The sequence below is a fragment of the Oncorhynchus tshawytscha genome, linkage group LG02 (assembly GCF_018296145.1).
Source record: "Oncorhynchus tshawytscha isolate Ot180627B linkage group LG02, Otsh_v2.0, whole genome shotgun sequence".
Taxonomy (NCBI): Eukaryota; Metazoa; Chordata; class Actinopteri; order Salmoniformes; family Salmonidae; genus Oncorhynchus; species Oncorhynchus tshawytscha.
In genome coordinates this window covers 11,484,400-11,504,950 of record NC_056430.1, presented here as the reverse complement: position 1 = coordinate 11,504,950, position 20,551 = coordinate 11,484,400, and the positions used below count along the sequence as shown (strand labels likewise).

General features: G+C 48.5%; 1 protein-coding gene across 1 annotated transcript in view; it reads left to right on the top strand.

The window, feature by feature from the left end:
• LOC112240385 (copine-5-like) overlaps positions 1-20,551 on the top strand; it is a 291,942-nt gene that overhangs the window by 166,719 nt on the left and 104,672 nt on the right. The window contains exon 8 of the mRNA XM_042330249.1: positions 16,342-16,405. Coding sequence (XP_042186183.1) covers positions 16,342-16,405 — 64 coding nt within the window. The remainder of the gene's footprint in view (positions 1-16,341; positions 16,406-20,551) is intronic.

The window sequence follows — 20,551 nt, the reverse complement described above, 5'->3', positions numbered from 1 at the left end:
GCTGTACCTAGTGGAGGCTGTAGCTAGTGGAAGCTGTACCTAGTGGAGGCTGTACCTAGTGGAAGCTGTACCTAGTGGAGGCTGTACCTGGTGGAGGCTGTAGTGGAGGCTGTACCTAGTGGAGGCTGTACTTGGTGGAGGCTGTACTAGTGGTGGAGGAGGCTGTACTAGTGGAGGCTGTATCTAGTGGAGGCTGTACCTAGTGGTAGGCTGTAGGCTGTACCTAGTGGAGGCTGTATCTAGTGGAGGCTGTACCTGGTGGAGGCTGTACCTAGTGGAGGCTGTACCTAGTGTGGAGGCCGTACCTAGTGGAGGCTGTATCTAGTGGAGACTGTATACCTGGTGGAGGCTGTACCTAGTGGAAGCTGTACCTAGTGGAAGCTGTACCTAGTGGAAGCTGTACCTAGTGGAGGCTGTACCTAGTGGAGGCTGTATCTAGTGGAAGCTGTACCTAGTGGAGGCTGTACCTAGTGGAGGGTGTATCTAGTGGAGGCTGTACCTAGTGGAGGCTGTACCTAGTGGAGGCCCTAGTAGCTGTAGCGGAAGCTGTACCTTGTGGAGGCTGTACCTAGTGGAAGCTGTACCTAGTGGAGGCTGTACCTAGTGAAGGCTGTAGCTAGTGGAAGCTGTACCTAGTGGAGGCTGTACCTATTGGAAGCTGTGCCTAGTGGAGGCTGTACCTAGTGGAAGCTGTGCCTAGTGGAGGCTGCACCGATTGGAAGCTGTGCCTAGTTCAGGAAATGTTCTGCTCTGCATTTTTTTTAACGTTCAAACGGCTCTCCTGGGAAGTCATGACTTGCGACATACGCCTAGTTTCCTGAATTGGGTCACATTTGATTTGTAGAATAAAGACTTTCCTACCACAGCTTCAAAGACTGTCAGAGATGTAGAGAGATTTAGGGTGTTCCTCATCCTGTTGCCTCCCTGCCTGCTGCCTGCCTGCCTCCCTGCTGCCTGCCTCCCTGCTGTCTGTCTCCCTGCTGTCTGCCTACCTGCTGCCTGCTGCCTGCCTGCTGCCTGCCTCCCTGCTGCCTGTCTGCGGCCTGCCTGCTGCCTGCCTCCCTGCTGCCTGCCTGCCTGCTGCCTGCCTGCTTGCCTGCCTGCCTGCTGCCTGATGCCTGCCTGCCTGCTGCCTGCCTGCTTGCCTGCCTGCCTGCTGCCTGCCTGCCTGCCTGCCTGCTTGCCTGCCTGCTGCCTGATGGCTGCCTGCCTGCCTGATGGCTGCCTGCCTGCCTGCTTGCCTGCCTGCCTGCCTGCCTGCTTGCCTGCCTGCCTGCCTGTCTAACTTAATTTATGTGATGAAGAAAGCTTCTGACATTTGGTCATAAGCAGCACCAAGGGTCCTCAGCCTCAGATAGCTAGGGGACTTATTAGGCTCGCTCAGTGCCTGTGAGAAAATTTGACTGCTAACCTTAGAATGGAAATATAACATGTTTTTTTTAGTACCTTGGTTGAAAATCTATGTTATGGCTTACTTTCTAAACGTAATCCAAAATGCTAAAAATATATAAATATACGAAGTACCAGTCAACAGTTGGAACATACCTTCTCATACATCAAAGTGTTAAACAAATCAAAATACATTAGCCAATATAAGTAGCCACCCTTTTCCTTGATGACAGCTTTGCACACTCTTGGCATTCTCTCAACCAGCTTCATGAGGCAGTCACCTGGGATGCATTTCAATTAACAGGTGTGCCAAAGTTAATTTGTGGAATTTCTTTCCTTCTTAATGTGTTTGAGCCAAGCCAGTTGTGTTGTGACAAGGTCGGGGAGGTATACAGAAGATAACCCTATTTGGTAAAAGACCAAGTCCATATTATGGCAAGAACAGCTCAAATAAGCAAAGAGAAATGACAGTCCATCATTACTTTAAGACATGAAGGTCAGTCAGTGCAGAAAATGTCAAGAACTTTGAAAGTTTCCTCAAATGCAGTTGCAAAACCCATCAAGCGCTATGAAGAAACTGTCTCTCATGAGGACCGCTACAGGAATGGAAGAACCAGTTACCTCTGCTGCAGAGGATAAGTTCATTAGAGTTACCAGCCTCAGAAATTGCAGCCCAAATAAATGCTTCACGGAGTTCAAGTAACAGATACATCTCAACATCAACTGTTCAGAGGAGACTGTGGGAATCAGGTCTTCATGGTCGAATTGCTGCAAAGAAACCACTACTAAAGGACACCAATAAGAAGAAGAGACTTGCCTGGACCAAGAAACACGAGCAATAGACATTAGACTGGTGGAAATCTGTCCTTTAGTCTGATGAGTCCAAATGTTTGATTTTAGGTTCCAACCTTCGCGTCTTTGTGAGATGTAGAGTAGGTGAATGGATGATCTCTGCATGTGTGGTTCCCACCGTGAAGCATGGAGGAGGAGGTGTGATGGTGCTTTACTGGTGACACTGTCAGTGATTTATTTAGAATTCAAGGCACACTTAACCAGCATGGCTACCACAGCATTCTGCAGTGATACACCATCTCATCTGGTTTGGGCGTATCATTTGTTTTTCAACAGGACAATGACCCAAAACACACCTACAGGCTGTGTAAATGTTCTTTGACCAAGAAGGAGAGTGATGGAGTGCTGCATCAGATGACCTGGCCTCCACAATCACCCGACCTCAACCCAATTGAGATGGTTTGGGATGAGTTGGACCGCAAAGTGACGGAAAAGCAGCCAACAGGTGCTCAGCATATGTGGGAACTCCTTCCAGACTGTTGGAAAAGCATTCCACATGAAGCTGATTGAGAGAATGCCAAGACGGTGCAAAGCTGTCTTCCGCCGAAGTCGGCTCCTCTTCTTGTTCGGGCGGCATTGAGCGGGTCTCTCCTGTATTGTTTCGGAACAACGTTATCAAACCTTTTACACGTAGATTGACCATGATGAAGACCATTCAGCGGGACTCTCCTGTATTGTTACGGAACAACGTTATCAAACCTTTTACACGTAGATTGACCATGATGAAGACCATTCAGCGGGTCTCTCCTGTATTGTTACGGAACAACGTTATCAAACCTTTTACACGTAGATTGACCATGATGAAGACCATTCGGTGGTCGACGTCACCGGCTTTCTAGCCATCGCCGCTCCATGTATCCATTTGTTTTATCTCGTCTCTCCTGCACCTGACTTCGCTACCAGTACGCACCTGTCTTCGCTACCAGTACGCACACACCTGACTTCGCTACCAGTACGCACACACCTGACTTCGCTACCAGTACACACCTGACTTCGCTACCAGTACGCACACACCTGACTTCGCTACCAGTACGCACCTGACTTCGCTACCAGCACACACCTGACTTCGCTACCAGTACGCACACACCTGACTTCGCTACCAGTACGCACACACCTGACTTCGCTACCAGTACGCACACACCTGACTTCGCTACCAGCACACACCTGACTTCGCTACCAGTACGCACACACCTGACTTCGCTACCAGTACGCACACACCTGACTTCGCTACCAGTACGCACACACCTGACTTCGCTACCAGTACGCACACACCTGACTTCGCTACCAGTACGCACACACCTGACTTCGCTACCAGCACACACCTGACTTCGCTACCAGTACACACACACCTGACTTCGCTACCAGTACACACACACCTGACTTCGTTACCAGTACGCACCTGACTTCGCTACCAGTACGCACACACCTGACTTCGCTACCAGTACGCACACACCTGACTTCGCTACCAGTACACACACACCTGACTTCGCTACCAGTACGCACACACCTGACTTCACTACCAGCACACACCTGACTTCGCTACCAGTACGCACACACCTGACTTCGCTACCAGCACACACCTGACTTCGCTACCAGTACGCACACACCTGACTTCGCTACCAGTACGCACACACCTGACTTCGCTACCAGTACGCACACACCTGACTTCGCTACCAGTGCGCACACACCTGACTTCGCTACCAGTACGCACACACCTGACTTCGCTACCAGTACGCACACACCTGACTTCGCTACCAAATCAAATCAAATTTTATTTGTCACATACACATGGTGAGCAGATGTTAATGCGAGTGTAGCGAAATGCTTGTGCTTCTAGTTCCGACAATGCAGTAATAACGAACAAGTAATCTAACTAACAGTTCCAAAAAAAACTACTGTCTTATACACAGTGTAAGGGGATAAAGAATATGTACATAAGGATATATGAATGAGTGATGGTACAGAGCAGCATAGGCAAGATACAGTAGATGATATCGAATACAGTATATACATATGAGATGAGTATGTAAACCAAGTGGCATAGTTAAAGTGGCTAGTGATACATGTATTACATAAGGATGCAGTCGATGATATAGAGTACAGTATCTACGTATGCATATGAGATGAATAATGTAGGGTAAGTAACATTATATAAGGTAGCATTGTTTAAAGTGGCTAGTGATATATTTACATCATTTCCCATCAATTCCCATTATTAAAGTGGCTGGAGTAGAGTCAGTGTCATTGACAGTGTGTTGGCAGTAGCCACTCAATGTTAGTGGTGGCTGTTTAACAGTCTGATGGCCTTGAGATAGAAGCTGTTTTTCAGTCTCTCGGTCCCAGCTTTGATGCACCTGTACTGACCTCGCCTTCTGGATGACAGCGGGGTGAACAGGCAGTGGCTCGGGTGGTTGATGTCCTTGATGATCTTTATGGCCTTCCTGTAGCATCGGGTGGTGTAGGTGTCCTGGAGGGCAGGTAGTTTGCCCCCGGTGATGCGTTGTGCAGACCTCACTACCCTCTGGAGAGCCTTACGGTTGAGGGCGGTGCAGTTGCCTTACCAGGCGGTGATACAGCCCGCCAGGATGCTCTCGATTGTGCATCTGTAGAAGTTTGTGAGTGCTTTTGGTGACAAGCCGAATTTCTTCAGCCTTCCTCACGATGCTGTCTGTGTGAGTGGACCAATTCAGTTTGTCTGTGATGTGTATGTCGAGGAACTTAAAACTTGCTACCCTCTCCACTACTGTCCCATCGATGTGGATGGGGGGGGTGTTCCCTCTGCTGTTTCCTGAAGTCCACAATCATCTCCTTAGTTTTGTTGACGTTGAGTGTGAGGTTATTTTCCTGACACCACACTCCGAGGGCCCTCACCTCCTCCCTGTAGGCCGTCTCGTCGTTGTTGGTAATCAAGCCTACCACTGTTGTGTCGTCCGCAAACTTGATGATTGAGTTGGAGGCGTGCGTGGCCACGCAGTCGTGGGTGAACAGGGAGTACAGGAGAGGGCTCAGAACGCACCCTTGTGGGGCCCCAGTGTTGAGGATCAGCGGGGAGGAGATGTTGTTGCCTACCCTCACCACCTGGGGGCGGCCCGTCAGGAAGTCCAGTACCCAGTTGCACAGGGCGGGGTCGAGACCCAGGGTCTCGAGCTTGATGACAAGCTTGGAGGGTACTATGGTGTTGAATGCCGAGCTGTAGTCGATGAACAGCATTCTCACATAGGTATTCCTCTTGTCCAGATGGGTTAGGGCAGTGTGCAGTGTGGTTGAGATTGCATCGTCTGTGGACCTATTTGGGCGGTAAGCAAATTGGAGTGGGTCAAGGGTGTCAGGTAGGGTGGAGGTGATATGGTCCTTGACTAGTTTCTCAAAGCACTTCATGATGACGGATGTGAGTGCTACGGGCGGTAGTCGTTTAGCTCAGTTACCTTAGCTTTCTTGGGAACAGGAACAATGGTGGCCCTCTTGAAGCATGTGGGAACAGCAGACTGGTATAGGGATTGGTTGAATATGTCCGTAAACACACCGGCCAGCTGGTCTGCGCATGCTCTGAGGGCGCGGCTGGGGATGCCGTCTGGGCCTGCAGCCTTGCGAGGGTTAACACGTTTAAATGTCTTACTCACTTCGGCTGCAGTGAAGGAGAGACCGCATGTTTTCGTTCAGGCCGTATCAGTGGCACTGTATTGTCCTCAAAGCGGGCAAAAAAGTTATTTAGTCTGCCTGGGAGCAAGACATCCTGGTCCGTGACTGGGCTGGGTTTCTTCCTGTAGTCCGTGATTGACTGTAGACCCTGCCACATGCCTCTTGTGTCTGAGCCGTTGAATTGAGATTCTACTTTGTCTCTGTACTGGCGCTTAGCTTGTTTGATAGCCTTGCGGAGGGAATAGCTGCACTGTTTGTATTCAGTCATGTTACCAGACACCTTGCCCTGATTAAAAGCAGTGGTTCTTTCAGTTCAGTTCCACACGAATGCTGCCATCAATCCACGGTTTCTGGTTAGGGAATGTTTTAATCGTTGCTATGGGAACGACATCTTCAACGCACGTTCTAATGAACTCGCACACCGAATCAGCGTATTCGTCAATGTTGTTGTCTGACGCAATACGAAACATCTCCCAGTCCACGTGATGGAAGCAGTCTTGGAGTGTGGAGTCAGCTTGGTCGGACCAGCGTTGGACAGACCTCAGCGTGGGAGCTTCTTGTTTTAGTTTCTGTCTGTAGGCAGGGATCAACAAAATGGAGTCGTGGTCAGCTTTTCCGAAAGGGGGCGGGGCAGGGCCTTATATGCGTCGCGGAAGTTAGAGTAACAATGATCCAGGGTCTTTCCACCCCTGGTTGCGCAATCGATATGCTGATAAAATTTAGGGAGTCTTGTTTTCAGATTAGCCTTGTTAAAATCCCCAGCTACAATGAATGCAGCCTCCGGATAAATCATTTCCAGTTTGCAGAGAGTTAAATAAAGTTCGTTCAGAGCCATCGATGTGTCTGCTTGGGGGGATATATACGGCTGTGATTATAATCGAAGAGAATTCTCTTGGTAGATAATGCGGTCTACATTTGATTGTGAGGAATTCTAAATCAGGTGAACAGAAGGATTTGAGTTCCTGTATGTTTCTTTCATCACACCATGTCACGTTAGTCATAAGGCATACGCCCCCGCCCCTCTTCTTACCAGAAAGATGTTTGTTTCTGTCGGCGCGATGCGTGGAGAAACCCGCTGGCTGCACCGCTTCGGATTGCGTCTCTCCAGTTAGCCATGTTTCCGTGAAGCAAAGAACTTTACAGTCTCTGATGTCCCTCTGGAATGCTACCCTTGCTCGGATTTCATCAACCTTGTTGTCAAGAGACTGGACATTGGCAAGAAGAATGCTAGGGAGTGGTGCACGATGTGCCCGTCTCCGGAGTCTGACCAGAAGACCGCTTCGTTTCCCTCTTTTTCTGAGTCGTTTTTTTGGGTCGCTGCATGTAATCCACTCCGTTACACTGGTTGTAAGGCAGAACACAGGATCCGCATCGCGAAAAACATATTCTTGGTCGTACTGATGGTGAGTTGACGCTGATCTTATATTCAGTAGTTCTTCTCGGCTGTATGTAATGAAACCTAAGATGACCTGGGGTACTAGTGTAAGAAATAACACGTAAAAAAACAAAAAACTGCATAGTTTCCTAGGAACGCGAAGCGAGGCGGCCATCTCTGTCGGCGCCGGAAGTACCAGTACGCACACACCTGACTTCGCTACCAGTACGCACACACCTGACTTCGCTACCAGTATGCACACACCTGACTTCGCTACCAGTACGCACACACCTGACTTCGCTACCAGTACGCACACACCTGACAGTCATCAAGGCAAAAAGTGGCTCTTTTGAAGAGTATAAAATATATTTTGATTTGTTTAACACTTTTTTGGTTACTACATGATTCCATATGTGCTACTTCATAGCTTTGATGCCTTCACTATTTGTCTACAATGTACAAAATAGTACAAATAAAGAAAAACCCTTGAATGAGTAGGTGTGTCCAAACTTTTGACTGGTACTGTATATTGGTCCAATGAGATTATTGATGTGTAACAAAATATAATATGCACAATAAGATACAATGAGATCATGTATGGCATTTAGGTTTACATGCAGGTGTGTGTGTGTGTGTGCTGTTGTCTACTCTCTGTTTGACCAGGGGGTGTAAGACACTGGAGTGGACGTCTGTTAATTGGTTCACTTGTCAGTGGACAGCCCTCTGTGTGTCATGAGAGAAGGGGGCTTATTAATGTGGCGGATGAGCACATATGGAGTCGGCAGGGTGGAGTCAGCAGAGTGGAGTCGGCAGGGTGGAGCCGGCAGGGTGGTACCGGCAGGGTGGAGTCGGCAGGGTGGAGCCGGCAGGGTGGAGCCAGCAGGGTGGAGCTGGCAGGGTGGAGTCGGCAGGGTGGAGCCGGCAGGGTGGAGTCGGCAGGGTGGAGCTGGCAGGGTGGTGCCGGCAGGGTGGAGCCGGCAGGGTGGAGCCGGCAGGGTGGAGTCGGCAGGGTGGAGCCGGCAGGGTGGAGCCGGCAGGGTGGAGCCGGCAGGGTGGAGTCGGCAGGGTGGAGCCGGCAGGGTGGAGTCGGCAGGGTGGAGCCGGCAGGGTGGTGCCGGCAGGGTGGAGTCGGCAGGGTGGAGCCGGCAGGGTGGAGCCGGCAGGGTGGAGCCGGCAGGGTGGAGTCGGCAAGGTGGAGCCGGCAGGGTGGAGCCGGCAGGGTGGAGTCGGCAGGGTGGAGCCGGCAGGGTGGAGTCGGCAGGGTGGAGCCGGCAGGGTGGAGTCGGCAGGGTGGAGTCGGCAGAAGGGAGCCGGCAGGGTGGAGCCGGCAGGGTGGAGTCGGCAGGGTGGAGCCGGCAGGGTGGAGCCGGCAGGGTGGTGCCGGCAGGGTGGAGCCGGCAGGGTGGAGCCGGCAGGGTGGAGCCGGCAGGGTGGTGCGGCAGGGTGGAGCCGGCAGGGTGGAGCTTTGGGTGGTGCCCCTTTCCCTGGAGTTCCCAGAGCTTTGAGGGTGGAGCCCCTTTCCCTGTCTGTGGAGCTTTGAGGGTGGCTTCCCTTTCCCTGTCTGTTCCCAGAGCTTTGAGGCTGTGTGCTTCCCTTTCCCTGTCTGTTCCCAGAGCTTTGAGGCTGTGTGCTTCCCTTTCCCTGTCTGTTCCCAGAGCTTTGAGGCTGTGTGCTTCCCTTTCCCTGTCTGTTCCCAGAGCTTTGAGGCTGTGTGCTTCCCTTTCCCTGTCTGTTCCCAGATCTTTGAGGCTGTGTGCTTACCTTTCCCTGTCTGTTCCCAGAGCTTTGAGGCTGTGTGCTTCCCTTTCCCTGTCTGTTCCCAGAGCTTTGAGGCTGTGTGCTTACCTTTCCCTGTCTGTTCCCAGAGCTTTGAGGCTGTGTGCTTCCCTTTCCCTGTCTGTTCCCAGATCTTTGAGGCTGTGTGCTTCCCTTTCCCTGTCTGTTCCCAGAGCTTTGAGGCTGTGTGCTTCCCTTTCCCTGTCTGTTCCCAGATCTTTGAGGCTGTGTGCTTACCTTTCCCTATCTGTTCCCAGAGCTTTGAGGCTGTGTGCTTACCTTTCCCTGCAGGTTAACACAGAGTGTTTTTTTTGGTTGTCTTAAACAAATCCTCTTTGAAACAAAAGTATACACCTCACACACATGGTCTTAAAAAAAGAAGACAGCTGTACCATGTCAGATATAGAGTTTAAATGTGTTAAACATTTTCAGTTTCCATCCCAATATTACACTTTATGTACATCACAGAAGACTGAACAAAACCGTTTAACATAGAAACACTGGATTGTCGGCGTTAAACAAAAATATGTTTATTAATTCTGAAATTATAAAAAAATATTAACAACATTCCACCCATTAGGCCACAAGAGGGCACTTTGTTCATTCTACTGCAGGAAGTGTCTAGGTGTATTACACATGCAGAGGAAATGACATGGCCGTGCCGCTTTCTCTGTTCTGACTTTTTTTAATGCGGTGTGGTGGGAACACTCCTCTTCAGGGGTCCTGGCTTTGCCTCAGTGGGGAGAGCCGCTTCCTTCCACATCTTATCTTGAAGGATTTAAAGAGCTCTTTTTATTGATTTGGGTTTTTGGGTGGACTGTGGGTTTCGCTTGGTTTGATGAAACACCTCAGGTTCTCAACATCATGGAAAAACAGCCTTCTACCCACAACCTCCTTGAGAGAAACACAGACAGAAACACACACACACACAGATACACAGATACACACACACACATATACACACACACACAAACCTACACACACATATACACCGACAGTTGACATTGGAAATTCACATACACCTTAGCCAAAAACATTTAAACTCAGTTTTTCACAATTCCTGACATTTAATCCAAGTAAAAATCCCCTGTCTTAGGTCAGTTAGGATCTCATTTTATTTTAAGAATGTGAAATGTCAGAATAATAGTAGAGAGAATTATTTATTTCAGCTTTTATTTCGTTCATCACATTCCCTGTGGGTCAGAAGTTTACATAAACTCAATTAGTATTTGGTAGCATTGCCTTTAAATTGTTTTACTTGGGTCAAACGTTTCGGGTAGCCTTCCACAAGCTTTCCACAATAAGTTGGGTGAGTTTTGGCCCATTCTTCCTGACAGAGCTGGTGTAACTGAATCAGGTTTGTAGGCCTTCTTGCTCGCACATGCTTTTTCAGTTCTGCCTACATATTTTCTATAGGATTGAGGTCATGGCTTGGTGATGGTCACTCCAATACATTGACTTTGTTGTCCTTAAGCCATTTTGACACAACTTTGGAATTATGCTTGGGGTCATTGTCCATTTGGAAGACCAATTTGCGACCAAGCTTTATCTTTCTGACTGATGTCTTGAGATGGTGCTTCAATATATCCACATAATTTTCCTTCCTCATGAAGCCATCTATTTTGTGAAGTGCACCAGTCCCTCCTGCAGCAAAGCACCCCCACAAGATGATGCTGCCACCCCCTTACTTCACGGTTGGGATGGTGTTCTTCGGCTTGTAAGCCTCCCCCTTTTTCCTCCAAACACGACAGTCATTATGGCCAAACAGTTCTATTTTTGTTTCATCAGACCAGAGGACATTTCTCCAAAAAGTACGATCTTTGTCCCCATGTGCAGTTGCAAACCGTAGTCTGGCTTTTTAATGGCGGTTTTGGAGCAGTGGCTTCTTCCTTGTTGAGCGGCCTTGCAGATTATGTCGATATAGGACTCTTTTTTTCTGTGGATATAGATAATTTTGCACCTGTTTCCTCCAGCATCTTCACAAGGTCGTTCATCTCTAGGAGACAGAACGCGTCTCCTTCCTGAGCGGTATGACGACTGCGTGGTCCCATGGTGTTTATACTTGCGTACTATTGTTTGTACAGATGAATGTGGTACCTTCAGGCATTTGGAAATTGCTCCCAAGGATGAACCAGACTTGTGGAGGTCTACAAAAGGTCTTGGCTGATTCCTTTTGATTTTCCCATGATGTCAAGCAAAGAGGCACTGAGTTTGAAGGTAGGCCTTGAAATACATCCACAGGTACACCTCCAATTGACTCAAATTATGTCAATTAGCCTATCAGAAGCTTCTAAAGCCATGACATCATTTTCTGGAATTTTCCAAGCTGTTTAAAGGCACAGTCAACTTAGTGTATGTAAACTTCTGATCCACTGGAATTGTGATACAGTGAAATAATCTGTCTGTAAACAATTGTTGGAAAAATTACTTGTGTCATGCACAAAGTAGATGTCCTAACCGACTTGTCCAACTATAGTTTGTTAACAAGAAATTTGTGGAGTGGTTGAAAAACAACCTAAGTGTATGTAAACTTCCGACTTCAACACACACACACACACACACACACACACACACACACACACACACACACACACACACACACACACACACACACACACACACACACACACACACACACACACACACACTTTCACATGCCAAGGTTTCAGGTTTCAAAAGCGACTCTGGTAGGGTCATAATGACAAAGGGTGTTAGAACAAAAGCAGCAGACTGTTTTCTGAGGCTGTTCTAGAGTCCCTCAGGCTCAATAACCATACAATGTACTGTTTCAATACACCAGCTCAATAACCATACAATGTCTTTTTCCAGGATGACAAAGGACCAATGTACTGTCCCTCAGCAGCTCAATAACCATACAATGTACTGTCCCTCAGCAGCTCAATAACCATACAATGTACTGTCCCTCAGCAGCTCAATAACCATACGATGTACTGTCCCTCAGCAGCTCAATAACCATACAATGTACTGTCCCTCAGCAGCTCAGTAATCATACAATGTACTGTCCCTCAGCACCTAAATAGTTCAGACCCTCATGACCCAGCCTGTCTCCCAGTTCAGACCCTCAGGACCCAGCCTGTCACACTGTCAGACCCTCATGACCCAGCCTGTAACCCTGTTCAGACCCTCATGACCCAGCCTGTCACCCTGTTCAGACCCTCATGACCCAGCCTGTCACCGTGTTCAGACCCTCATGACCCAGCCTGTCACCCTGTTCAGACCCTCATGACCCAGCCTGTCACCGTGTTCAGACCCTCATGACCCAGCCTGTCACCCTGTTCAGACCCTCATTAGCCCAGCCTGTCACCCTGTTCAGACCCTCATGACCTGGCCTGTCACCCTGTTCAGCCTGTTTACCCAGCCTGTCACCCTGTTCAGACCCTCATTACCCAGCCTGTCACCCTGTTCAGACCCTCATGACCTGGCCTGTCACCCTGTTCAGCCTGTTTAGAGAGATAAAAGGATAAAAGAGACAGAGGGAGAGGGAGAGATAAAAAGGATAAAAGAGAAGGAAGGAAGGAAGGAAGGAAGGAAGGAAGGAAGGAAGGAAGGAAGGAAGGAAGGAAGGAAGGAAGGAAGGAAGGAAGGAAGGAAGGAAGGAAGGAAGGAAGGAAGGAAGGAAGGAAGGAAAGTTTCAGTGGCCTTTGAATGTTTCCTCTGAACTTTCTCTGGAACTGTAGGTGATGCAACCATCCGATAGTGGGAGAGGAACATTAAAAGGACTGCGGGAGAGGAGGTGTTTGAGGAGTGTGGGAGAGGAGCATTAAAAGGACTGTGGGAGAGGAGGAGTTTGAGGAGGGTGGGAGAGGAACATTAAAAGGACTGTGGGAGAGGAGGAGTTTGAGGAGGGTGGGAGAGGAGGAGTTTGAGGAGGGTGGGAGAGGACATTAAAAGGACTGTGGAAGAGGAGGAGGAGTTTGAGGAGGGTGGGGAGGACTGGGGAGGAGTTTGAGGAGGGTGGGAGAGGAACATTAAAAGGACTGTGGGAGAGGAGGGTTTGAGGAGGGTTTTGAGGAGGGTGGGAGAGGAGGAGTTTGAGAAGGGTGGGAGAGGAACATTAAAAGGACTGTGGGAGAGGAGGAGTTTGAGGAGGGTGGGAGAGGAACATTTGAGGAGGGTGGGAGAGGAGGAGTTTGAGGAGGGTGGGAGAGGAACATTAAAAGGACTGTGGGAGAGGAGGAGTTTGGGGAGGCTGGGAGAGGAACATTAAAAGGACTGTGGGAGAGGAGGAGTTTGAGGAGGGGAGTGGGAGAGGGAGTTTGAGGAGGGTGGGAGAGGAGGAGTTTGAACATTAAAAGGACTGTGGGAGAGGAGGAGTTTGAGGAGGGTGGGAGAGGAGGAGTTTGAGGAGGGTGGGAGAGGAGGATTTTGAGGAGGGTGGGAGAGGAACATTAAAAGGACCATGTGAGAGGAGGAGTTTGAGGAGGGTGGGAGAGGAACATTAAAAGGACTGTGGGAGAGGAGGAGTTTGAGGAGGGTGGGAGAGGAGGAGTTTGAGGAGGGTGGGTGAGGAGGAGTTTGAGGAGGGTGGGAGAGGAGGAGTTTGAGGAGGGTGGGTGAGGGGAAGTTTGAGGAGGGTGGGAGAGGAGGAGTTTGAGGAGGGTGGGAGAGGAGGAGTTTGAGGAGGGTGGGAGAGGAGGAGTTTGAGGAGGGTGGGAGAGGAGAAGTTTGAGGAGGGTGGGAGAGGAGGAGTTTGAGGAGAGTGGGAGAGGAGAAGTTTGAGGAGGGTGGGAGAGGAGAAGTTTGAGAAGGGTGGGAGAGGAGGAGTTTGAGAAGGGTGGGAGAGGAGGAGTTTGAGAAGGGTGGGAGAGGAGGAGTTTGAGGAGGGTGGGAGAGGAGAAGTTTGAGAAGGGTGGGAGAGGAGGAGTTTGAGGAGAGTGGGAGAGGAGAAGTTTGAGGAGGGTGGGAGAGGTGGAGTTTGAGAAGGGTGGGAGAGGAGGAGTTTGAGGAAGGTGGGAGGTGAGGAGTTTGAGGAGGTTGTGTTTGGGAACTATCTGTGAATCTGAGATATCTCTCTACCAAAGATCCATAATGACATAGTGTACTCTGTTCTCTCAACCTAGATGCTCTTAGACTAGTGGCCAATGGAGAATCCACTCTAAATAAAAGATCAAAGAGGTAATGGATGGAATCCCACATTCCTCTTCAATCAGACCTCAACCCTCAGCCTTAACGCTCTTATTCTAAATCTGTAAACAATGAACAATTGATTAAGATCCTGAAGATGCCATCGATGTGAACCGCAACAAGATGTTTTATTATTGATGGGTGAACACACATTAGTGAGTGAGTGAGAGTGAGTGAGTGAGTGAGTGAGTGAGTGAGTGAGTGAGTGAGAGTGAGTGAGTGAGTGAGTGAGAGAGAGAGAAATAGAGAGAGAGAGAGAGAGAGAGAGAGAGAAAGAGAGAGAGAGAGAGAGAGAGAGAGAGAGAGAGAGAGAGAAAGAGAGAGAGAGAGAGAGAGAGAGAGAGAGAGAAATAGAGAGAGAGAGATGGCTAGATGGCGGAATAGAGAAAGCGAGAGGTGGAGACACCCAAGGTGAGGCAAGGTTAGCTGAATACCTCTTTGGGATTTGCACTAAATGCATAAATAAATCCATTCCCTGATTTGTTCTTCTTATTGAGTGGCCTGACAGCGTAGCAGTGAGGAGATCCTAGTGGACCTCTGACCTCCAGCACCATTCCAGCCTCTTACTGGAATTTCTGCTCCACCATCTCATCTGGTCGCTGAAACTAGCTCTTAAATGATTCAAGGCTGTTACTCAGTCAGTCTAATCCTTAGGGTCCAGAGGGAGGGAGGAGAGTGGGAGGCAGGTAGAGGAAGGACGGGAGGAAGGGAAGGGGGGTGGGAGAAAGAGAGAGGAGGAAGAGGATGGCGATTGCTGGGGTATAAGTTGAGAGAAAGGGAGAAAAACAAAGAATGTTGGGGAAAAGGGCAAGACGCATGTTCACACCACCCTGCCGGCTCCACCCTGCCGGCTCCACCCTGCCGGCTCCACCCTGCCGGCTCCACCCTGCCGGCTCCATCTGTGCTCATCCATCACATTAATAAGCCCCCTTCTCTCAAGACACACTGAGAGCTGTCCACTGACAAGTGAACCAATTAACAGACGTCCACTCCAGTGTCATTACACCCCCTGGTCAAACAAAGAGTAGACAACACCACACACACAAACACACACACACCACACACACACACACACACACACACACACACACACACACACACACACACACACACACAGACACACACACACACACAGAGACAGAGACAGAGACAGAGAGAGAGAGAGAAAGAGAGAGAGAGAGAGAGAGAGAGAGAGACAGCCAGAGAGCCAGAGAGAGAGAGAGAGACAGAGAGAGCGAGAAAGAGAGAGAGAGAGAGAGAGAGAGAGAGAGACATATAAACAGAGAGCCAGAGAGAGACAGAGAGAGACAGAGAGAGAGAGAGAGAGAGAGAGAGAGAGAGAGAGAGAGAGAGAGAGAGAGAGAGAGAGAGAGAGAGAGAGAGAGAGAGAGAGAGAGAGAGAGAGATGGTAGAAGAGGGAAAGAGAGAGGTGGAGAGGTGGAGGAAGAGAGAAAGAGGGGAGGATAAGTAGATGAGAGAGATGTATATTCAGCATCATGCACCATGGACAGCATCTGTCAACCCTGTGCTTTGGATGGTTTCAGAACCATGGACAGCATCTGTCAACCCTGTGCTCTGGATGGTTTCAGAACCATGGACAGCATCTGTCAACCCTGTGCTCTGGATGATTTCAGAACCATGGACAGCATCTGTCAACCCTGTGCTCTGGATGATTTCAGAACCATGGACAGCATCTGTCAACCCTGTGCTCTGGGTGGTTTCAGAACCATGGACAGCATCTGCCAACCCTGTGCTCTGGATGATTTCAGAACCATGGACAGCATCTGTCAACCCTGTGCTCTGGATGGTTTCACAACCATGGACAGCATCTGTCAACACTGTGCTCTGGATGGTTTCAGAACCATGGAGAGAATCTGTCAATCCTGTGCTCTGGATGGTTTTAGAACCATGGACAGTGACAAAGAGTTGCATGCCGTTTCTGTCACACTCAATCAGAACAATGTGTCTCGTTGTGATCTGAAAACCAGGTGTGTTCCCTAGCTTGCCAACCGGTGACATTTCATGATCAAGTGAGCGTCAACACATCCTGACACTCTGGTCCTGGAGGACTGGAACTCGGCATCTCTGTTGTACAGATGCTTCACCCGTCCCTGGCTAAACTTAACCATGTGTTATCCTCTCTCTTCTGTCTCTGTTTTCTACAGCGGTATAGCTGGGAAGAAATGTGGCACTATCATTCTGTCTGTAGAGGAGCTGGGTAACTGCAGAGTAAGTAGACCAACTAGTAACTTCTGGTATTACCATCACTATACTGTAGACCAGGGGGGTCGAACTCATTTCATTTCAACAACCTAGAGTCTGCTGGTTTTAGGATTGAGACCTAGGCAACCAGGTGAGGGTAGTTCCTCACTAATTAGTGACCTTAATTAATCCATCAAGTACGAGGAAGGAGCAACAACCTTCAGATACTAGGTCCTCCATGGAATGAGTTTGACACGTGCTGCATCTGTGTTTTTATTTATTATGGATCACTATTAGCATTACTCTTCATAACGGAATTCACAACACTCTAAGTGTGGCGCCTAGTCCACTACCACATATCTACAACACACTAAGTGTGTGCCCTCAGGCCCCTACTCCACTACCACATATCCACAACACAAAATCCATGCGTACGTGTGTGTATAGTGTGTCTGTTATCATGTGTGTGTGTAGTGTGTATGTTATCATGTGTGTGTATAGTGTGTCTGTTATCATGTGTGTGTATAGTGTGTATGTTATCATGTGTGTGTATAGTGTGTATGTTATCATGTGTGTGTATAGTGTGTATGTTATCATGTGTGTGTATAGTGTGTATGTTATCATGTGTGTGTATAGTGTGTATGTTATCATGTGTGTGTATAGTGTGTATGTTATCATGTGTGTGTATGTTATCATGTGTGTGTCTGTTATCATGTGTGTGTATAGTGTGTCTGTTATCATGTGTGTGTATGTTATCATGTGTGTGTATAGTTGTTCCATAAGGTGTATTTTTATCATTTATCGTAAATATCATTTTAGTGCTTGCATGAGTTACTTGATGTGGAATAGAGTTACATTCGTCTCCCACAGTCTGTTCTGGACTTAGGGACTGTGAAGAGACCTCTGGTGGCATGTCTTGTGAGGTATGCATGGGTGGCTGAGCTGTGTGCCAGAAGTTTAGACAGACATCTCGGTACTCTCACAAATATACAGTACCAGTCAAAAGTTTGGACACACCTACTCATTCAAGGGTATTTATTTATTTTTACTATTTTCTACATCGTAGAATAATAGTGAAGACATCATACCTAGGAAATAAGACACATGGAATCATGTAGCAACCAAATAAGAGTTAAACAAATCAAGATATATTTTAGATTTTAGATTCTTCAAAGTAGCCACGCTTTTCCTTGATGACGGCTTCAAATCAAATCAAATCAAATCACATTTTATTTGTCACATACACATGGTTAGTAGATGTTAATGCGAGTGTAGTGAAATGCTTGTGCTTCTAGTTCCGACAATGCAGTAATAACCAACAAGTAATCTAGCTAACAATTCCAAAACTACTACCTTATAGACACAAGTGTAAGGGGATAAAGAATATGTACATAAAGATATATGAATGAGTGATGGTACAGAGCAGCATAGGCAAGATACAGTAGATGGTATCGAGTACAGTATATACATATGAGATGAGTATGTAAACAAAGTGGCATAGTTAAAGTGGCTAGTGATACATGTATTACATAAAGATGCAGTAGATGATATAGAGTACAGTATATACATATACATATGAGATGAATAATGTAGGGTATGTAAACATTATATTAGGTAGCATTGTTTAAAGTGGCTAGTGATATATTTTACATCATTTCCCATCAATTCCCATTATTAAAGTGGCTGGAGTTGAGTCAGTGTGTTGGCAGCAGCCACTCAATGTTAGTGGTGGCTGTTTAACAGTCTGATGGCCTTGAGATAGAAGCTGTTTTTCAGGCTCTCGGTCCCAGCTTTGATGCACCTGTACTGACCTCGCCTTCTGGATGATAGCGGGGTGAACAGGCAGTGGCTCGGGTGGTTGTTGTCCTTGATGATCTTTATGGCCTTCCTGTGACATCGGGTGGTGTAGGTGTCCTGGAGGGCAGGTAGTTTGCCCCCGGTGATGCGTTGTGCAGACCTCACTACCCTCTGGAGAGCCTTACGGTTGTGGGCGGAGCAGTTGCCGTACCAGGCGCTGATACAGCCCGACAGGATGCTCTTGATTGTGCATCTGTAGAAGTTTGTGAGTGCTTTTGGTGACAAGCCAAATTTCTTCAGCCTCCTGAGGTTGAAGAGGCGCTGCTGCGCCTTCTTCACGATGCTGTCTGTGTGGGTGGACCAATTCAGTTTGTCTGTGATGTGTACGCCGAGGAACTTAAAACTTACTACCCTCTCCACTACTGTTCCATCAATGTGGATAGGGGGGTGTTCCCTCTGCTGTTTCCTGAAGTCCACAATCATCTCCTTAGTTTTGTTGACGTTGAGTGTGAGGTTATTTTCCTGACACCACACTCCGAGGGCCCTCACCTCCTCCCTGTAGGCCGTCTCGTCGTTGTTGGTAATCAAGAGAGAGGAGGAGGGAGAGGAGAGGGGAGGGAGAGAGAGAGGGCTCAGAACGCACCCTTGTGGGGCCCCAGTGTTGAGGATCAGCGGGGTGGAAATTTTGTTGCCTACCCTCACCACCTGGGGGCGGCCCGTCAGGAAGTCCAGTACCCAGTTGCACAGGGCGGGGTCGAGACCCAGGGTCTCGAGCTTGATGACGAGCTTGGAGGGCACTATGGTGTTAAATGCCGAGCTGTAGTCGATGAACAGCATTCTCACATAGGTATTCCTCTTGTCCAGATGGGTTAGGGCAGTGTGCAGTGTGGTTGAGATTGCATCGTCTGTGGACCTATTTGGTCGGTAAGCAAATTGGAGTGGGTCTTGGGTGTCAGGTAGGGTGGAGGTGATATGGTCCTTGACTAGTCTCTCAAAGCACTTCATGATGACGGAAGTGAGTGCTACGGGGCGGTAGTCGTTTAGCTCAGTTACCTTAGCTTTCTTGGGAACAGGAACAATGGTGGCCCTCTTGAAACATGTGGGAACAACAGACTGGGATAGGGATTGATTGAATATGTCCGTAAACACACCAGCCAGCTGGTCTGCGCATGCTCTGAGGGCGCGGCTGGGGATGCCGTCTGGGCCTGCAGCCTTGCGAGGGTTGACACTTTTAAATGTTTTCCTCACGTCGGCTGCAGTGAAGAAGAGTCCGCATGTTTTAGTTGCGGGCCGTGTCAGTGGCACTGTATTGTCCTCAAAGCGGGCAAAAAAAGTTATTTAGTCTGCCTGGGAGCAAGACATCCTGGTCCGTGACTGGGCTGGTTTTCTTTTTGTAATCCGTGATTGACTGTAGACCCTGCCACATACCTCTTGTGTCTGAGCTGTTGAATTGAGATTCAACTTTGTCTCTATACTGACGCTTAGCTTGTTTGATTGCCTTGCGGAGGGAATAGTTACACTGTTAGTATTCGGTCATGTTTCCGGTCACCTTGCCCTGATTAAAAGCAGTGGTTCGGGCTTTCAGTTTCACGCGAATGCTGCCATCAATCCACGGTTTCTGGTTTGGGAATGTTTTAATCGTTGCTATGGGAACGACATGTCAATGCACTTTCTAATGAACTCGCTCACCGAATCAGCATATTCGTCAATGTTGTTGTCTGATGCAATACGGAACATATCCCAGTCCACGTGACCGAAGCAGTCTTGAAGCGTGGAATCAGATTGGTCGGACCAGCGTTGAACAGACCTCAGCGCGGGAGCTTCTTGTTTTAGTTTCTGTCTGTAGGCAGGGATCAACAAAATGGAGTCGTGGTCAGCTTTTCCGAAAGGAGGGCGGGGCAGGGCCTTATATGCGTCGCGGAAGTTAGAATAGCAGTGATCCAAGGTTTTTCCAGGCCTGGTTGTGCAATCGATATGCTGATAAAATTTACGGAGTCTTGTTTTCAGATTAGCCTTGTTAAAATCCCCAGCTACAATGAATGCAGCCTCCGGATAAATGGATTCCAGTTTGCAAAGAGTCAAATAAAGTTTGTGCCGAGCCATCGATGTGTCTGCTTGGGGGGGAATATATACGGCTGTGATTATAATCGAAGAGAATTCCCCTTCCCTTTGCACACTCTTGGGATTCTCTCAACCAGCTTCACCTGGAATGCTTTTCCAACACTCTTGAAGGAGTTCCCACATATGCTGATTTTGGAAGCCAGGTCACCTCATGCAACAATCCATCACTCTCCTTCTTGGTCAAATAGTCCTTAGACACCCTGAAGGTGTTTTGGGTCATTGTCCTGTTGAAAAACAAACAATAGTCCCACTAAG